This window comes from Elephas maximus, chromosome 16, assembly GCF_024166365.1.
Source record: "Elephas maximus indicus isolate mEleMax1 chromosome 16, mEleMax1 primary haplotype, whole genome shotgun sequence".
Classification (NCBI taxonomy): domain Eukaryota; kingdom Metazoa; phylum Chordata; class Mammalia; order Proboscidea; family Elephantidae; genus Elephas; species Elephas maximus.
Window position 1 is genome coordinate 72,722,394 of NC_064834.1, and position 15,373 is coordinate 72,737,766.

At 43.6% G+C, this 15,373-nt stretch overlaps 1 protein-coding gene across 2 annotated transcripts in view; it reads left to right on the forward strand.

Annotated features, from left to right (window-relative positions):
• The first annotated feature begins 2,156 nt into the window (after positions 1–2,156).
• PLEKHA1 (pleckstrin homology domain containing A1) overlaps positions 2,157–15,373 on the forward strand; it is a 60,393-nt gene continuing 47,176 nt past the window's right edge. Inside the window, exons 1-2 of one of the 2 annotated variants that reach the window (XM_049855760.1) lie at positions 2,157–2,487; positions 13,282–13,442. In XM_049855760.1, coding sequence (XP_049711717.1) covers positions 13,302–13,442 — 141 coding nt within the window. In that variant the 5' untranslated portion in view covers positions 2,157–2,487; positions 13,282–13,301. Of the gene's footprint in view, positions 2,488–13,281; positions 13,443–15,373 lie in introns of those variants that run through there. The other variant, XM_049855761.1, reaches the window with a different exon arrangement.

Consider the following 15,373-nt stretch of genomic DNA (forward strand, 5'->3'; position numbering starts at 1 on the left):
CGCTGATTTTTTGCTTAGCCAGTTTATCACTTAACCACTATGCCACCAGGGTTTCCTAGGCTACAAGAGGCTGTAGAAATCTTCCTATTTTTAAATGTTAGCTACACATTCCATTAAAAAAAAAAAAAAAAAACCAACAAAACAAAGCCCACTGTGTGGACCAAAGGAAATGGTCCGTTCTGACCAGTATATAAAAAGACTCAACCCTTTTCCTCATTATAACCAAAACAAAACTCATTGCCATCGAGTCGATTCTGACTCATAGCAACCCTGTAAGGAGAGTGAACTGCCCCACAGGTTTCCAAGGATTTGAACTGCCAGCCTCTTGGTTAGCAGCCCAGCTCTTAACCACTGTGCTACCAGGGCTCCTTCCCCATTATACAGAGGAGGAAATAAAGCCCAGAGAAGTGGCAGGTGTCAGCCAAAACTACACAGCTGACATTTCTCAAAAGATAACAGAATGACCATCTTGGAAATGAAAGGCAATTAAAGAACACTCTGAAGAGCCAGGACGGGAGCATAACATGTAGTTTGCAAGATGTTTTCACCTCCACTTGCTTATCTTACTCACAGAACATTTTGTAAGGTGGACGGGGTGGATTATGCCCACTTATGGTTTTGGAAGGGTTCCTGCGTGGTGCAAATGGTTAACGCCCTTGGCTACTAATCGAATGGTTGGAGATTTGAACCCACCCAGAGGTGCCTCAGAAGAAAGGCCTGGCAATCTACTTCTGAAAAATCAGCCATTAAAAACCATATGGACCAGAGTTCTACTCTGGCACACATGTGGTCACTGTGAGTCGGGGTCGACTCCACAAAGTTTTTTTTTTTTTTTTAACTGTTGTGGACACTGGGGCTCAGAATGGCAAAATGCCACCCTTACACAAGTAAATCTAGGACTGTTTTCCACTACATCCCTAATTCGGTTCAGATAATATCTAAGCTTCCTTTAAAATTCCAGTAGAGACAAACTCAAAATTTGTATGCTTCATGAACACCAGGCTCAGAAGCAAGGCAGAAGACCAGCTGAGTATGGAGACTTCTAGTCCAGTTCACGAATAAAGAAGGGCTCAGGTCGTCAGGATCTCAGCAATGTCACCAGGCTCAGTGGCGTTTACTTCGCGTTTTCTGTCCTAGCAGCTGTATAGCTTGTCCTACCCCTGGACATTGACTTGTTTTCTGTACATCTTCACATAGGAAGGATGTCCTGAAAGGTGCTGATAAAGATTCTTAAGGGGGAAGGATGTGATCTAAGGCTGGGGCGGAAGAAAGGACACAAAAGGAACAAATATTTACCGAGAGCATCGTGTGTGCCACGCACTGGGAAAAGCTCTTTGCATGTCTGAATAATTGTCATTCTTCAGGTTTCAGCTCAAATATCACGTCCTCAGAGAGCCTTCCCGACTACCCTCTCTAACGAAGCCTCCCCTGCTACTCTCTAACTCGCCATACATATTAAAACCTGTAATTATCTTGCTTATTTATGGACTATCTCCCCTTATGGACTGCAGGCTCCGTGAGGGCAGGGACTGTGCTTAGATGGTACGCCTAGTGCCTGTCGTGGCACTTGGCACGTAGTAGGTGCTCGATAAATATGTTAAATTTTTGAGTGGCTGAAAGAATACGTATTTATGTTCCATCCTTCCTGAAAGAGTCTCCACTAACCCTTCTTTAAGTTTCTTTTCGTCTCCTGTATTACTAACATCCTTGAAGTGATTTTTTTTTTTTTTTTTTTTTTAAGTAGGAAGTGGCGCTCCGGTTCTAGGGAGATGGGATCAGAAGGGACGAATTGGCGCGCCGCGCAGAGCTGTAAAGCGTTTTTCTCCAGGTTACACCGCAGCCTGTGCATTTGTTTCCTGGACCGATTATGGGAAAGCTTGCAAACAAACTATCCGCAAACTAACTAAGCCTATTTTTAAAGAGCCGTGTGCCTCGCAGCCCCAGGCGATGACATCAGAGAACTTGGCGTTCCATTCTGCAGCCAAGCCCGAAAACTACAGAACCCAGCATGCCCCGCGGCACAGCGACCCACAGCTCCGTGCGCGGCCCTCCCCGAGGCCTCGGAGGCTACCGCCCTGGAACCAGGAAGACGCCCTAGGCCCGGCCCGCCACGCCGCCGGGGCCGCGCGGGGCCTGCCGGGGTTTGTAGTCTCTGCGGGCTGGGAGTGCCCGCTCCGGAATCTCAGCCGCCGTCCGGTGGCCGAAGCGGCGTGGGCACGCGTGCGCAGTGCACCGGCGGCCGTCGTGGGCGCCGCTCCGGCCAGCTCGGTGGCTGTGGGAGCCGGGGCCGCTGCGGCGCGGGGCTCCGGGCCCGGGGCCACGAGAAAGTTTGCGCGAGGAGCAAGGCTGCGCTGGGGCGGAGTGGGCGGGGCCGGCGCGAGGCTGCGGCGGCGACGGCGGCGGCGGCGGCCGGGCTCCGGGAGCGCCGTGCCGGCTGAGGCGAGCGGGGAGGCGGCCGCGCGTCCACCGAGGGGCCGGCGGGCGCTGGTGAGCGAGGGTCGCGGGGGTCGCGGGGCCCGGCCCGTCCCGGCAGCGCCGTTCCCCGCCCGTCCGCTCCCGCGATGCGCCTGGGCGAGGCCGCTGGGCCGGCTCACCTGCGCGCGGGCTCCGGGCGGCGGAGGGGGCGGTGTCCCGGCCCCGCGGATCCTTTCATTGTTTCTCTGACCTCAGCCCTCGGCGCGGCCGGGCGGGCGAGGCAGCCTGGAGCCGCTCGTCTGGCTCTGCCGAAGTACGGTCGTGTCCGCCTGGCGCCGGGACAGTGCGCCTCCGGCCCGCTCGCGCCGGCCAGCTGTCCGGGCATTCCCGGCGACTCGGGTCGGGTGGCTCGGCGTCCAGGGCGGCGCTGAGCTGCCTTGGGCATCGTTTTCTGGCCTTTAGCGCGCTTTTCCTTTCGGACGCGCCGAATCAGGAGGCGACTCCGCCCTGCTCCATGGGATCAGGCAGCATTAGGGATGTCCCCTCGCACCTAAGCCGTGCAGGTGCCGGGGGTGGGGGGGAGGGGGGCGAGGGGCACGTGACTCATGCAGGTAAGACCAGGGAGGCGACCAGAAGGATCCCTGGTCGTTAGGCTTCCAGAGCAGCAGTGTCCTTTGGGGCAGTTCTCAGAGGTTTGTGGGTGGTGTCCGATGCTCCCCCTTGACCGTCCTGGAGGGAGCCGGAGAAGGGCGAGTGTGGTCACGATGAACGCGGTCCTGTTAGTTAGAGCGCCTGCTGCCTGTGGTCGGGTTCTCCTTCTGCTCTACCCCAAAGCAGCGCGTCCACCGTGGGCTGTGCGCATAAATCATGAAACCGGATTGTTCTGGGACCAAGTTCAGGGAGAGGTTTCAGGAAGAAATATCCAGGCAATTTCTGCCAGTTTTTGCCTTTGGTTTGCCTTCCAGCCCTATAAAGACTTGCTTCATTATTTTACAATTGATGGTTGTCTGTTCTAATAAGATTTTCTCTGCTGTAATGAAGTCGTGACCCATTGTGAATTCGTTTTCTAACTAGAAAATCTTATTTCCTGTGTGTTTAATGACTGAAACAAATAACATGCTCTGAGGTTTATACCGTTGTCCGTTATCTTAGAACTACTGATCACTTTCCCCAAAGTTCTCAGCTTGCATACTTTCTATGTTAGTTTAATGCCACTGGAACACGCTACAGCAAACTTTGCATGTTACATGATTCAGAGAGAAACTTCAAAAAATTATTTTTAAAACAATGTGTTTTCATTGCAATTTGAAGAACTTTAATTTCAGCAATAGTAAGATTTATTCTAGGGTACCTATTATTTTTCCTAATTTTTTTGTAGGAATTTTCATTTTGACACACTTGAGGCAGAAAGCATTCCCCTAAAAAGCCTGTTTAAACCTTCCTTATCTTGGCCAGATATTCCCAAGGGAAATTACATACATGAATATTTAAGTCTAGCAGAATTCGAGTTAATAGTTAATTTATTTTATAATGCTATACCCTTGCAGCGTGTCCTTTGACAGGTTTTTGTTGAAGGTATACTTTTATCAAGGTATGTGGCTTTGAATTTGTCCTTTGGGCTAAATGATGGATAACTTTTGTGACATTAAGAAGATGTGATTTATGAATATTGAAACTGCTTCCTATTTCTCTTTATCTTGCTAATTAATTAATGTTTTTATTGTTGCCTTGGAGGGGGGCGTAGCAGATTGTATCTTTTTTTTCTTTCCAGTTTTAGCAATGTAACAAAATAGAAAAGAGAGGTGGTGTGTAAATTTGCTTTTGTCATAGACTAGGAGAGACAGTAAAACAGGATAAGTACACAATTGTTAGGAAACTCCCATGAGTTCATAAGCCGGAAGGACCTTTCTAAAAGTGTGGAAGGACATTAAGAATAGCATTGGGTCATTTTCTTTGGGAAATTGCTGTGGATAATAAACACAAGAGCTGGTTGTGAACACTTTGGATGTGAGGGCATTGAAGACTCCTGGGACAATATCAGGGAAAGGTTGGAACATTTTACATCTTTGTGGGGGCTTTTCTCTAAAAACAGTTCATGGACTTTTTTTTTTTTTTTTCCTTAAGTGGCTTTTTCACTTAAGCCTGAAAGTTCCTTGTAATTCTTATAGTTATACTGCAAATCCCAGTTATTTTGACTGTATGATAATTTGTACCCCAGAATAAAATTGCAAGAAGTAGTTTATTAGCATAATTTAAGTCAGATCTTGACATTGAAACATTGCTTGGTGTTAAATAAATAGTTATTCGTGTTCTTGTTCAAACAATTGTCATTTAAGAATGGGGAGGATAATTTTCTGAATAGAGTGTAGTAATTATTCAAATGTGGCAATAGTTACACTGTGCTTTTATTAGACAATTTCAGGTACTTCAACAGTAACTTGCCGTTTGATTTCAGCTGTGAGCAGAGGTAATCTGCAAACACTGCTTTTTCAGACATGTGAGTATTTTTGGTAATATTAAAATTTAACTTCAGAGTTCAAGGTGTTTCCCCTCCTCTCGGTTAGTGTAAGCACTGACACAGTAGGAACCAGATGTAAAAATTGAGCTCGAGGTCTTCTGACCAGTTGTAAATGCAGAGCATTTGTAAGTTCATTGGCGTGGTATGGAAATGGGTTCTTGGAGAAGAAAGGTTTGGTAGCTTTAGAAGCCTGTCTGTTATGCTTGATTGAGAGCTCGGCTGCTAACCAAAAGGTCAGCAGTTCAAATCCACCAGCTGCTCCTTCGAAACTCTGTGAGACAGCTCTACTTTGTCCTATAGGGTTGCTATGAGTTGGCAACAGGTTTGGTTTTTGATTTTGGCCTATAATGCTTAATTATTTTTAGAAGCATAAAAACATGGAATATTTTTAATTAAAAATAAAACTGTTGATATCTGTTACAGCAATAGGAATCTTTTTATGAATAACATTAAACCATTTTAGCCCTAAGTAATGATTTTTTCCTATAGCTGCTGTGTGATAAAGAACGTGTGAGTTTATACCTCCTAGAAAATATTTAAGCAGACATATGTTTGCCATTTATTTTAGTAAGCCTTTTGATTAGTTGAGTTACTTTGATTCAAGATGATGCGGTTTTTTGGGGGGTTCTATTTTATATCATGAGCTTCTCTGAACTAAAACGTAAAAGAAACTCAGAGTCATTAGAATAGTGTTTTTTAATTTAAATAAGTTTTAGAGTAAAATATCTTCCTATGAGTTGGAATGGATTCAATGGCAGTGGGTTTGTTTGGGTTTTTTATACAGTAACCCTTACTGTACTTGTCAGTCTAATGCCTTTATTTTCCAGAAAGTTGTAGTTTCATCTCTTAAAGCTTCCTAACCTCTTACGGTTTAACCATTTAACTCCGGATTCAATGAAACCTTCTAGAAAGGACAATCATAGGCACTTAGAATTGGAACTGACCTCAGAGGGCTTCTAGTCTAGCATCTCAGCCAGTACAGTAAATCCCCTGTGCGAATTTCTGTGTCAGGTGTCCCACCCATTGCTAAGAGCAGCACAGCCAGCAGGTTATTGACAGTCTGAGGGTGGCGAGACCAAACTTAAGATGGTTTCATCACTCAGCACCTTCACCTATGCTTTGTAGGATCTTCCTCTCTTCCCCTCCCCCGGCCCCATGACATCATGGGCAAATGATAGCTTTCTATCATTTACAGCTATTAAAAGCTGCGGTTGAATCTCTTCCAGTGTAGACCTTCAATCTCATTTTCAGTGTAAAGCTCCTGCCCTCCCTGACCCCAGCATCAGCCACTCACCGCCTGATGCACCTAGTTGGGATGGGATTAGGTATGGTCCTGGGGTACCTCCTTCCCTTGCCTCTTCTGGGATCTGCCTGGACAGGGATTCGGCAGAAGAGAAATGGAAAGGGACAACTATTATGTGGTGCTATTTTAGCCCCCAACTGATTAACAGTGGCAAGCCATTGATGTCTACTGTAGTAGGTATCCAGACTGACCTTTTTGGTGGGGTCTTACAGGAACGTTTTCCACTGCACATTTCTTAGATGTGAGATCTGCTGTGGCTAAACCCTTTCCAGCCTACATTCTCAGCCCCCTACCCATTCACTCTTGCCCTGCCAATACATTGACCCCTCTTGAGAGAGAAAGAAGAGGGGGAGAGAGAGAGAGTTTATGTGTGAGGTCTTTTCTCTCTGTCCCCCATCCTTGTTGCCGTCGAGTCAATTCCAACTCATAGTGACCTATAGAGTTTCCAAGGAGCACCTGGTGGATTCATACTGCGGACCTTTTGGTTAGCAGCCATAGCCCTTCACCACCACCCACCAGGGTTTCTTTCTATAGCCTGATTTTTTTTTAATAATAACAAAGCAGCTCAGATCCAGCTGCCTTCTGCACTGGCCACTAAGCCCACTGGAAACTCACTTCCTTGTGATGCCAAAAGGTGGCATGCAGATTGCTTAACTTGGCCCCCTTCCTCTACCTTGCCAGTTGTCATCATCTCTTTGTTCCCTGCTCAGGTAGGCACAGGGTCAGTCACTCAGTCCACTGCATAAGCAGACATCGAACTGGAAAATGAGATGCCAATCTCCCCTTCTTGTAGGCACTCCTGAGCTTGGTACAGGATTCTTCTGGAGGCCTTCACCTACTGTTTGGGGATGAACACCCGCTTCCTCTCCCTGTCTTCTCCCCGGGGACTTGGAAGACTTCGAATTCTTTCCCTGCCTACTGTCAACTGTTTATATAGAGTGAAGGGATGTTAAAGTGATGGTTAGGGTATCAGCACCCTGAGGTGTATCCAGGGTGAGGGAAGGGGAAGATGCCTGACTCCACAAATATTTAATCCTTGATATCTCTATATCTTCAGTTTTGTGTTCGTCAGCAATTCTGGGCCAACAAGACTTAACACTCAACATCTGATTAACACATAATAGTGAAGTCCTCGAGGTCTTGTGAGGTCTGACTATACAGAATTTAATTTCTTTGCTTTATATCTGTTTTCCTTCCTTCCTACCATTCTCTCTCTTGCTGTCGCTTTCTCTTCCCTCACACGCACGCTCTCTCTCTCTCTCTCCTATTTTTGCCTGCTTGTTTTTTTGTTTTCTGATTTCCTGGTTCCTGACTGAGGATGTGTCAACTGTGAGTATATTAATTTATGACTGATTATAAGATCTGACTACACCTTAGAGCATAAAGCTGAAGGATACATTTTTTTTTTAATAATGTAATTTTACCCATTCTTGCCTCATACTAAACAAAAAAACCAAACCAAACCCGTTGCTGTCGAGTCAATTCTGACTCATAGCGACCCTATAGAGCAGAGTAGAACTGCCCCATAGAGTTTCCAAGGAGCGCCTGGTGGATTCAAACTGCCAGCCTTTTGGTTAGCAGCTGTAGCACTTAACCGCCATGCCACCAGGGTTTCCTGCCTCATACTAGGTTTACTGAAAATAGGAATTCAAACATACAGTATTTGAACCTTTTTCCTTCTAGCATCTAAAAAGAAAAAAACCTCAATGATTTCTTGCTTGATGAAGAAAAAGTAACTTTCAGTCTGAAACTTAACCATTTGATACAGTATTTATGAGTTACTTCATAATTCATCCATTCAGCAGATAGTCACCGAGTACCTTCTGTGTGCCCAGCGCTGTTTCAGGCGCTGGAGACAGTGAAGGACAGAGAGAAGCTTCCTGTTCCTGGAGCCTGCGTTCGGGTGTGGGGAAGCCAGCGAGCAACAAGGTGAGCAAGGAAGGGGCAGATACCATGTGCTAGGTAGTCATAGGTGCCAAAGAGAAGGACGAAGCAGGGAAGGGAGATAGGAGGTGACAGGACAGTTTAGGACTCGAAGTTTTAGTAGGCTTGGCTGAGAAAGTGCCATTGCTAGAGTGAAAGTCCACTGGGACGCCAGCTAGCGAGCAAGAGGGGAATGGAGAGAAGTCAGGGCCCGCGGGACCATGGAAGGACTCTGGTTTTTACTTTGAGATGGGATGCCATTGAAGCCGTGGTTCTCAACTTTGGCCAAACGTTAGAACTCCTGGAGTTTCTAATTTAACTGGTCTGGGAGTCCAGCCTAGGCATCAAGATTTTCAGAAACTCCCAGGACATTCTAATGAGCAGCCAGGGTTGAGTCCACTGTACTGAAGAGTTTTGAGCAGTGTGTACATAGTATTGAAGAAGCCAGGCTCCCCTGGTTTGAATCCTGGCTCTGCCACTGCCTGGCCATGTGACCTTGGGCAAGTTATTTTTTAAAATCTTCTGTGCCTTAGTTTTCTCATCTGTAAAACAATGTTGTGATGATTAAATCAGTTAATTTTTAAATAAACCCATTGCCGTGGAGCAGATTCCGAACCTTAGTGACCCTGTATATTTAAATACTTAGAACAGTGGTTGGCAAGTAGCAATACTGTGTAAGTGCTGGTTGAATAATAACTATGTGTTTTAATAGGATCGTTCTCACTGCTCTGTTGAGAATAGATCGAAGTGGGGCAAGGGCGGAACTTGGAGTGATTCAGGTGAGAGATGATGGTGGCTTGGACCAGAGTGGTCGCGGTGCAAATGGTGGAAGTGGTTGGCTTCTGGGTACTTTCTGAGATAGCCAACAGGATTTGCTGATAAATTGGATGTGGAGTGAGATCACCAAGGGATTGAAGAGGTGCATGGACTGATCCCTGGGATCCTCCAACACTTAGAGCCTGAGGAATCGGCAAAGGAGACCCAGTGGCTGGAGAGGTAGGAGGAGAACTGAGAGAGCAGTGAAGCCAGGTGAAGAAAGTGCTCCAAGGAGAAAGACTGAGTATGGGGTGATATTTTGAGATTATAAAATATTCTGTTCCCTAACAACTTCACCCAGCGGTTTTAGTGTTCCTTGGTGATCCTTGCTTAAGTTAATGAATACACTGGGGTTGTAGAGTGGTGATTTATTATTCCTGTTTTCGGAGGCCTGGTGGCACAGTGGTTAAGTGCTCATCTGCAAACCGAAAGGTTGGTGATTCAAACCCACCAGCTGGTTGACAGAAGAAAGATGTGGCAGTCTGCTTCAGTAAAGAGTACAGCCTGGGCAAGTCTATGAGGCAGCTCTGCTCAGTTCTGTAGGGTCACACTGTGAGTCGGAATTAACTTGTGTGTGTTTTTTTTAAACCATATTTTCAAAGATCATGATTTCATAGTATTCCTAATTCAGATTTAAAATTGCACAAAGATCCCCCCTTTTTTAATTTGTACCTCTTTTGTCTTACTGTCAAAATCTTGATTCCTAATAACAGAAAAAAAAGTTTTATTAACTTACTTTAAATGTAATCAGTAGCATCAATATGTTTATCCCATAATATACATGAAATCCTATCATTACATAAAATAGTTTCAGAATTACAACCCCGAGTAGGATTGCCAGGTCTTAGGGTAAATGCACATGTCATTTTATTAGCGCGAAGTTCACTCCCACAGGGTTGTATGATTTTGCATCTTTACTGGCAACATAAGATAGTTCCTAATTTCTTATAGCCTCCCCAGGATAGCGTGTTGTCAAGCTTTTACATTGTTACCAATCTGATAGGTGAGAAATGCCGTATACATTTCTGTGCAATAGAGTTGTTTTTCCCCCTATTATGGAGAATTGTGAATATCCATAAAAGCAGAGGGAATAGAATAGAATAACCCCATGTACCCGTCGTTTAGCACCAAGTGCTGTTAACCTAGGCCATGCCTGCCCCGTCCATTCTGTCCTCCCGAATTATTTTGAAGCAAATCCCAGATAACATTTTAGCTCTAAATACATCAGTAAATACCTCTAAATGATAAGGACTCCTTTTCATTGGAAACATAATCACAATGCCATTATCACGCCGAAAAAAATATGTATATTTCCCTAATATCAAAAACAGTGTTCAAATTTCTGATTTTCTTAAATATGTCAAATAGTTTTTTTTTTTTTAAATAATATTTAAATAAGGCTACACATTGTGATTGGTTCATGTGCCCATTTAAGTCTTCATCTTTAGATTTCTCCTCCAGCTCCTTACCTCCGCTCACTTGAAATTTATATTTGAAGGAGCCATGTTGTTTGTCCTGAGAAATTTCTCAGAGTCTGGATTTTGCTAATTGCATTCCTGTGATACAATTTAACATGTTTGTCCTTTCTCTTATAGTTGTTGCTGTGTTTGAGCCCATTGTTGGAGCCACTATGTCAGTCCATGTGATTGCGGGTCTTCCCTTTTTTGCTGACCCTCTGCTTTACACCAAGCATGATCCTCTTCTCCAGGGACTAGTCCCTCCTGATAATATGTTCAAAGTACATGAGACAGAGTCTTGCCATCTTCTCATCTAAGGAGCATTCTGGGTGTGCTCCTTCCAAGATAGATTTGTTCATTCTCCTGGCAGTCCATGGTATATTCAGTGTTCTTCACTAACGCCTTAATTCAAAGGCATCAGTTCTTCAGTCTTTTTACCACCTGTTCTTCCATCAAGAAGCCCATAAAGTCAGTTCAAAATGTCTTCTAATTTAACTTCTATTTGTTCTTTGACCCACCCCCCCCCCAAAAAGAAACCAAACCCATTGCCATTGAGTGGATTCCGACTTGTTGCGACCCTATGGGACAGAGTAGAACTGCCTTATGGAGTTTCTAAGGAGCACCTGTGGATTCAAACTGCCAACCTTTATGCCACCAGGGTTTCCCTTTGACCTTTAGATGATTTAAAAGTGTGTCTTAATTTCCAAATAGCTTTCAGGTGATAATTTTATCTGTAGCATCAAAAACCATCAACAAAAATCCAGAAGAATATATTTATTCATAAAATTCCTTAAATGCTTCATGTATTATATTAATATGTTATATACTTGAGGGTTTTTATTTTTATTTTTTTTAATATAGCTTAAAGCAACAATTTATTCTCTCTCCCTATTCTCCGGGTTGACTGGGCTCACTGGGTGCTTCTTTCTTGGGGTCTGTCATGTAGTTGCAGTGAGATGGCGGCTGAGGCTGGAGTCATCTGAAGGCTTGACTGAACTGGCTGTCCAACACAGCCTTTTCACTAACTCTGCTTGAATGGCAGACGGGCTGGCCACCTCTCTCTCCATGTGGCTTCTTTGTGTAACTGGCTGGGCTTTCACAGAACATGGCAGTCAGATTTCTTGTATGGCAGTTGGCTTCTTCCAGAGTGAACATTCCAAGACATCTGAGCCTTTTCAAGTAGTAGGTACTTTATCTGGTCTGTTTTTTCAAAATCAGAAGTCAGATAAGTGCATCAGGGCAGGTATTACAGATAGTGCTGTTAAAACATCCTGTAAGATGGTATTTTTTACCTGTAGTGCATGTTATATATATTAAAAAAAAAAAAGTGTACTCATTTTTCAGATTTTGGTTACATCTCAGGAATTTTTTAAAACTTTAGATAAATTCATTTAAAGAATTTTTTTTTTTAATCTCCAAGTGCCAGATTGGTTACAACATGCACAAAAAACTTAGTGGGTAGCTTTGTTTAAAACTTTTTGACACGTTTCATCTCGTCTGTGCCTGCACACAGAATAGTGATATAAATACCCAGTGTACAGGATGTATGATAGTTGAATTTTCACTGTGAGTCAAACTTGTCTTGAACCTTTACATGAAGAATTAGTTACATAAATTCAGCCTGCCAAAAGATGTGGTGGCGCTGGCCATGGAAGTACCAGAATAGGAACATCTGTGCAGCTGGGGAGTAAACGTCCCGTCCGGCAGGAATCCGGTATGTATGGCTTCTAGAGAAACAGTGATTAGAAATGCGGCTTTTTACCACAGGTCATGGTTTTTAACTTTAATTAGTACTACAGAGGTTTCAGTACTTTAAAACCAGAATAAGCTCATGCCTTTTAAGTCTCTTTTAAATCTCTGACTTCTCTTTCTCTCCTGTAGTAATTTATTTGCTGAAGCAACTGGGTTCTTTATCCTGTTGTTGTCCACAGACTGGGTTTTGTTGACTGAATCCTTGTGGTACAGTTTAATGTGTTCCCCTGTGTTCTGTATTTCCTGTGAATTGGTAGTTGGGCATAGGGGATCTAGAGACTCAATCTAGACAGATTTAAAAAAGTTTTCTTTGATTGTATAACGACTTCATAGATGATGTTTGTGTCTTCGACGGAAGTTACATAATACCTGCTTAGCTCTTTTTGTAACGTTAGCTCATTTTATTTTGATTCATTGTAGTTGTAAAAATTCAAAGGGTTTTTGAGAGAGATGACGGTATAGTGTTTAAGATACGAGCATTAGAGTCCAAGAATCTGGGTTCGAGTTTTGATCCATTACCTATTCTGTAACCTTGGAAAGTGCCTTCATCTCTAGGGTTGTATTTTTTATCTGTGAAATGGGGATGATGATGCTACTTCATAGGGTTGTTTTTAGGATTAAATGAGGCTGTGCATGGGACAAAACCTAGCACAGCCTGGCATATACTAAGTGGTCAGTAAACGTTAACTATTATTGTTGTTATTTTGTGAACTTAAAAAATATTCTAAAAGAATCTGAAAGGTCCATTTTCTAGATTTATAAATGAGGAAATAAAAGTTTAGAGAGCTAAACTTTTGGCTCATGTTGGTTTTAGAAAAAAAGTTAAGTAAATTATTCAACAGAGGGGAGGCTCTGTCCCTTGCCCACATCAGTGTGAACTGTTGAATTTAGTCACAGCTCATAATAAGCTTAATTTTGAAAGCAACGTTTGCCCGTGCTTCAGATGGTTCTGTATATTCACACCTAGCAGCCCCCACCTAGTGGTGGAAAGTAGGCTCTTTATTGAACAAGCAGAGTCACAGCCCCTTCTGTGCGTGAAGCCCCCTGGGAAGCGCTCCTCTCACAGGAAGCTCACTGTTAATGTTTTCATGTTGCAGTGTGATGTTCAGGCTCAGAGATGCCGTATGTGGATCGTCAGAATCGCATCTGTGGCTTTCTAGACATTGAAGAAAATGAAAACAGTGGGAAGTTTCTTCGAAGGTACTTCATACTGGATACCAGAGAAGATAGTTTTGTATGGTACATGGATAATCCACAGGTTTGTGAAATCCGAAGTGTTACCTTTTAAAAGCATGCAGAAGTTTTGTTTAGTAAAGTACTTGGTATGCTATACAGGCCTTAGGATTTGTCTTCCTTAAGAGTATATATTTGGTTTTTTGTCCACTGGCTATACACTCACTACTGTGCACCCCTCAGCCCCTACTATCTTGTTTGAAGTCAGAGAAAGGCCAGTAATAAAACAGGCATAAAAGTAAATTTAGCAGAACTAGTGAATGAAAGTATCAGGGAATCCTGATGGTCCAGACTGTCAGACCAACTCTTAGGGAGAATGTTCAGACCAAAACCACATACACCCGCTCCTCATTATCCGACACTTCTCACTGATGACAGTAGGAAAACATCTACCGTCTGACTACTCTGCACATGAACGATGTACGTTTGGCGGTGACAACCGCTGAGATGTGAGGCGAGAGAAACGGTGGCTGTGGTGGTTTCAGGTTATTTGTCAACTTAGCAGGGCCATGATTCTCAGTGGATTGGCAATTATGTAATGTGTAGTCATCCTTCATTTTGTGATCTGATGTGGTCATCCTCCATTTTCACATAATGCCAGTTTTCACATAACAACCTCATCTTTGGAATCTAACCACGTCGATAAGTGAGGAGTGGACGTATAAAACCCAAAAAACCAAACTTGTTGCCGTAGAGTCAGTTCCGACTCATAGTGACCCTATGTTGAACTACCCCATAGGATTTCCGAGGAGCAGCTGGTGGAGTTGAACTGCTGACCTTTTGGTTAGCAGTTGAGCCCTTTAACCACTGCACCACCAGGGCCATATGTACATATATCCATCCTTTTTTTTCTTTTCTTTTTTAACAGAATTTGAGTTGGAAGGGACCTTGGTGTTAACTCAGCCTCCTCTTCCTTGCAAGAAACGCATCTACCCCTGATCTGCATTTTAGCTGTTGTGTGAACTACGCATTACTAAAATGTATTGATCATGTTCAGGGCAGGTTTAGTAATTTTTTCTGTGAGCCAAAATCTAGTTCCTTATATCTTCTACCCATTAATCGTAGCTTTGCCTCATTAATCTTGGTTCTCTATAAAGTAAGTTCAGCCCTTTTTCCACATGCAGCCTTTCAAAATTTTGAGGATAATTAATATTTTAATTCAGCTTTTATTACTTGAATGCCAACTTTGTATGAGACTGCTTTTACTAGGAACTGTCTGCTCCTTATCTCTTCTTAAACAGCTTGTTGGCTCCCTGTTCTGCTTCCTTATCTCTGGGTATAGCCACCTTTCTGAGGTGGTAGTCACCTGGCCATGCCACTGTATGATTATTGCCTTTGTCGATTTGACCAATCAGTGGGAACAGCAGCAGGTCCGAGAAATCAAAAGCTCATGTGTATCGTTTTTTTATGCAAGTCAGAGTTCTCCCTTTCATGACCCGATATCTGTGGCGCAGTTCTCTCCCAAACTCCATTTCCCAAGGTAGAAGCTAACGTAGGCACCCTTGACCGCCTCTTGTTTCTATTTACTAGACTCTGGTTCCTGGTTCTGCTCACCCTTGGGGTGATAAGAATTTAAGCCATTCCATAATTCTGCTCATTTTCTCTCCCTGATTTGCCTCTGTCTTTATAAGGTCTGGTTGACTTATGTATGGTTTCTTCTGAATTTTACTTAACATGTTTTTCTGTCTTCATATATAAGATACAGAGTTTCTCTTCTTATCAGTTCTTCCAACTTACCAGAACTAACAGAAAATAAGTACAAAATAGAAAATGTTCGGTACCCAGAATGAAATACACTTGGAATTCAAAGGGAAGGGTGTGATTATAACTAGCGGAAAGAGTTGAAGTCTTCATGAAGGTGGTAGCATTTGAAATTGACTTAGAAGGATGGGTAGGATTTTGAGCAAGAGGTGAAGTAAGTATTCCAGTGCTCAAAGAGCAGCATGAGCAAAGACA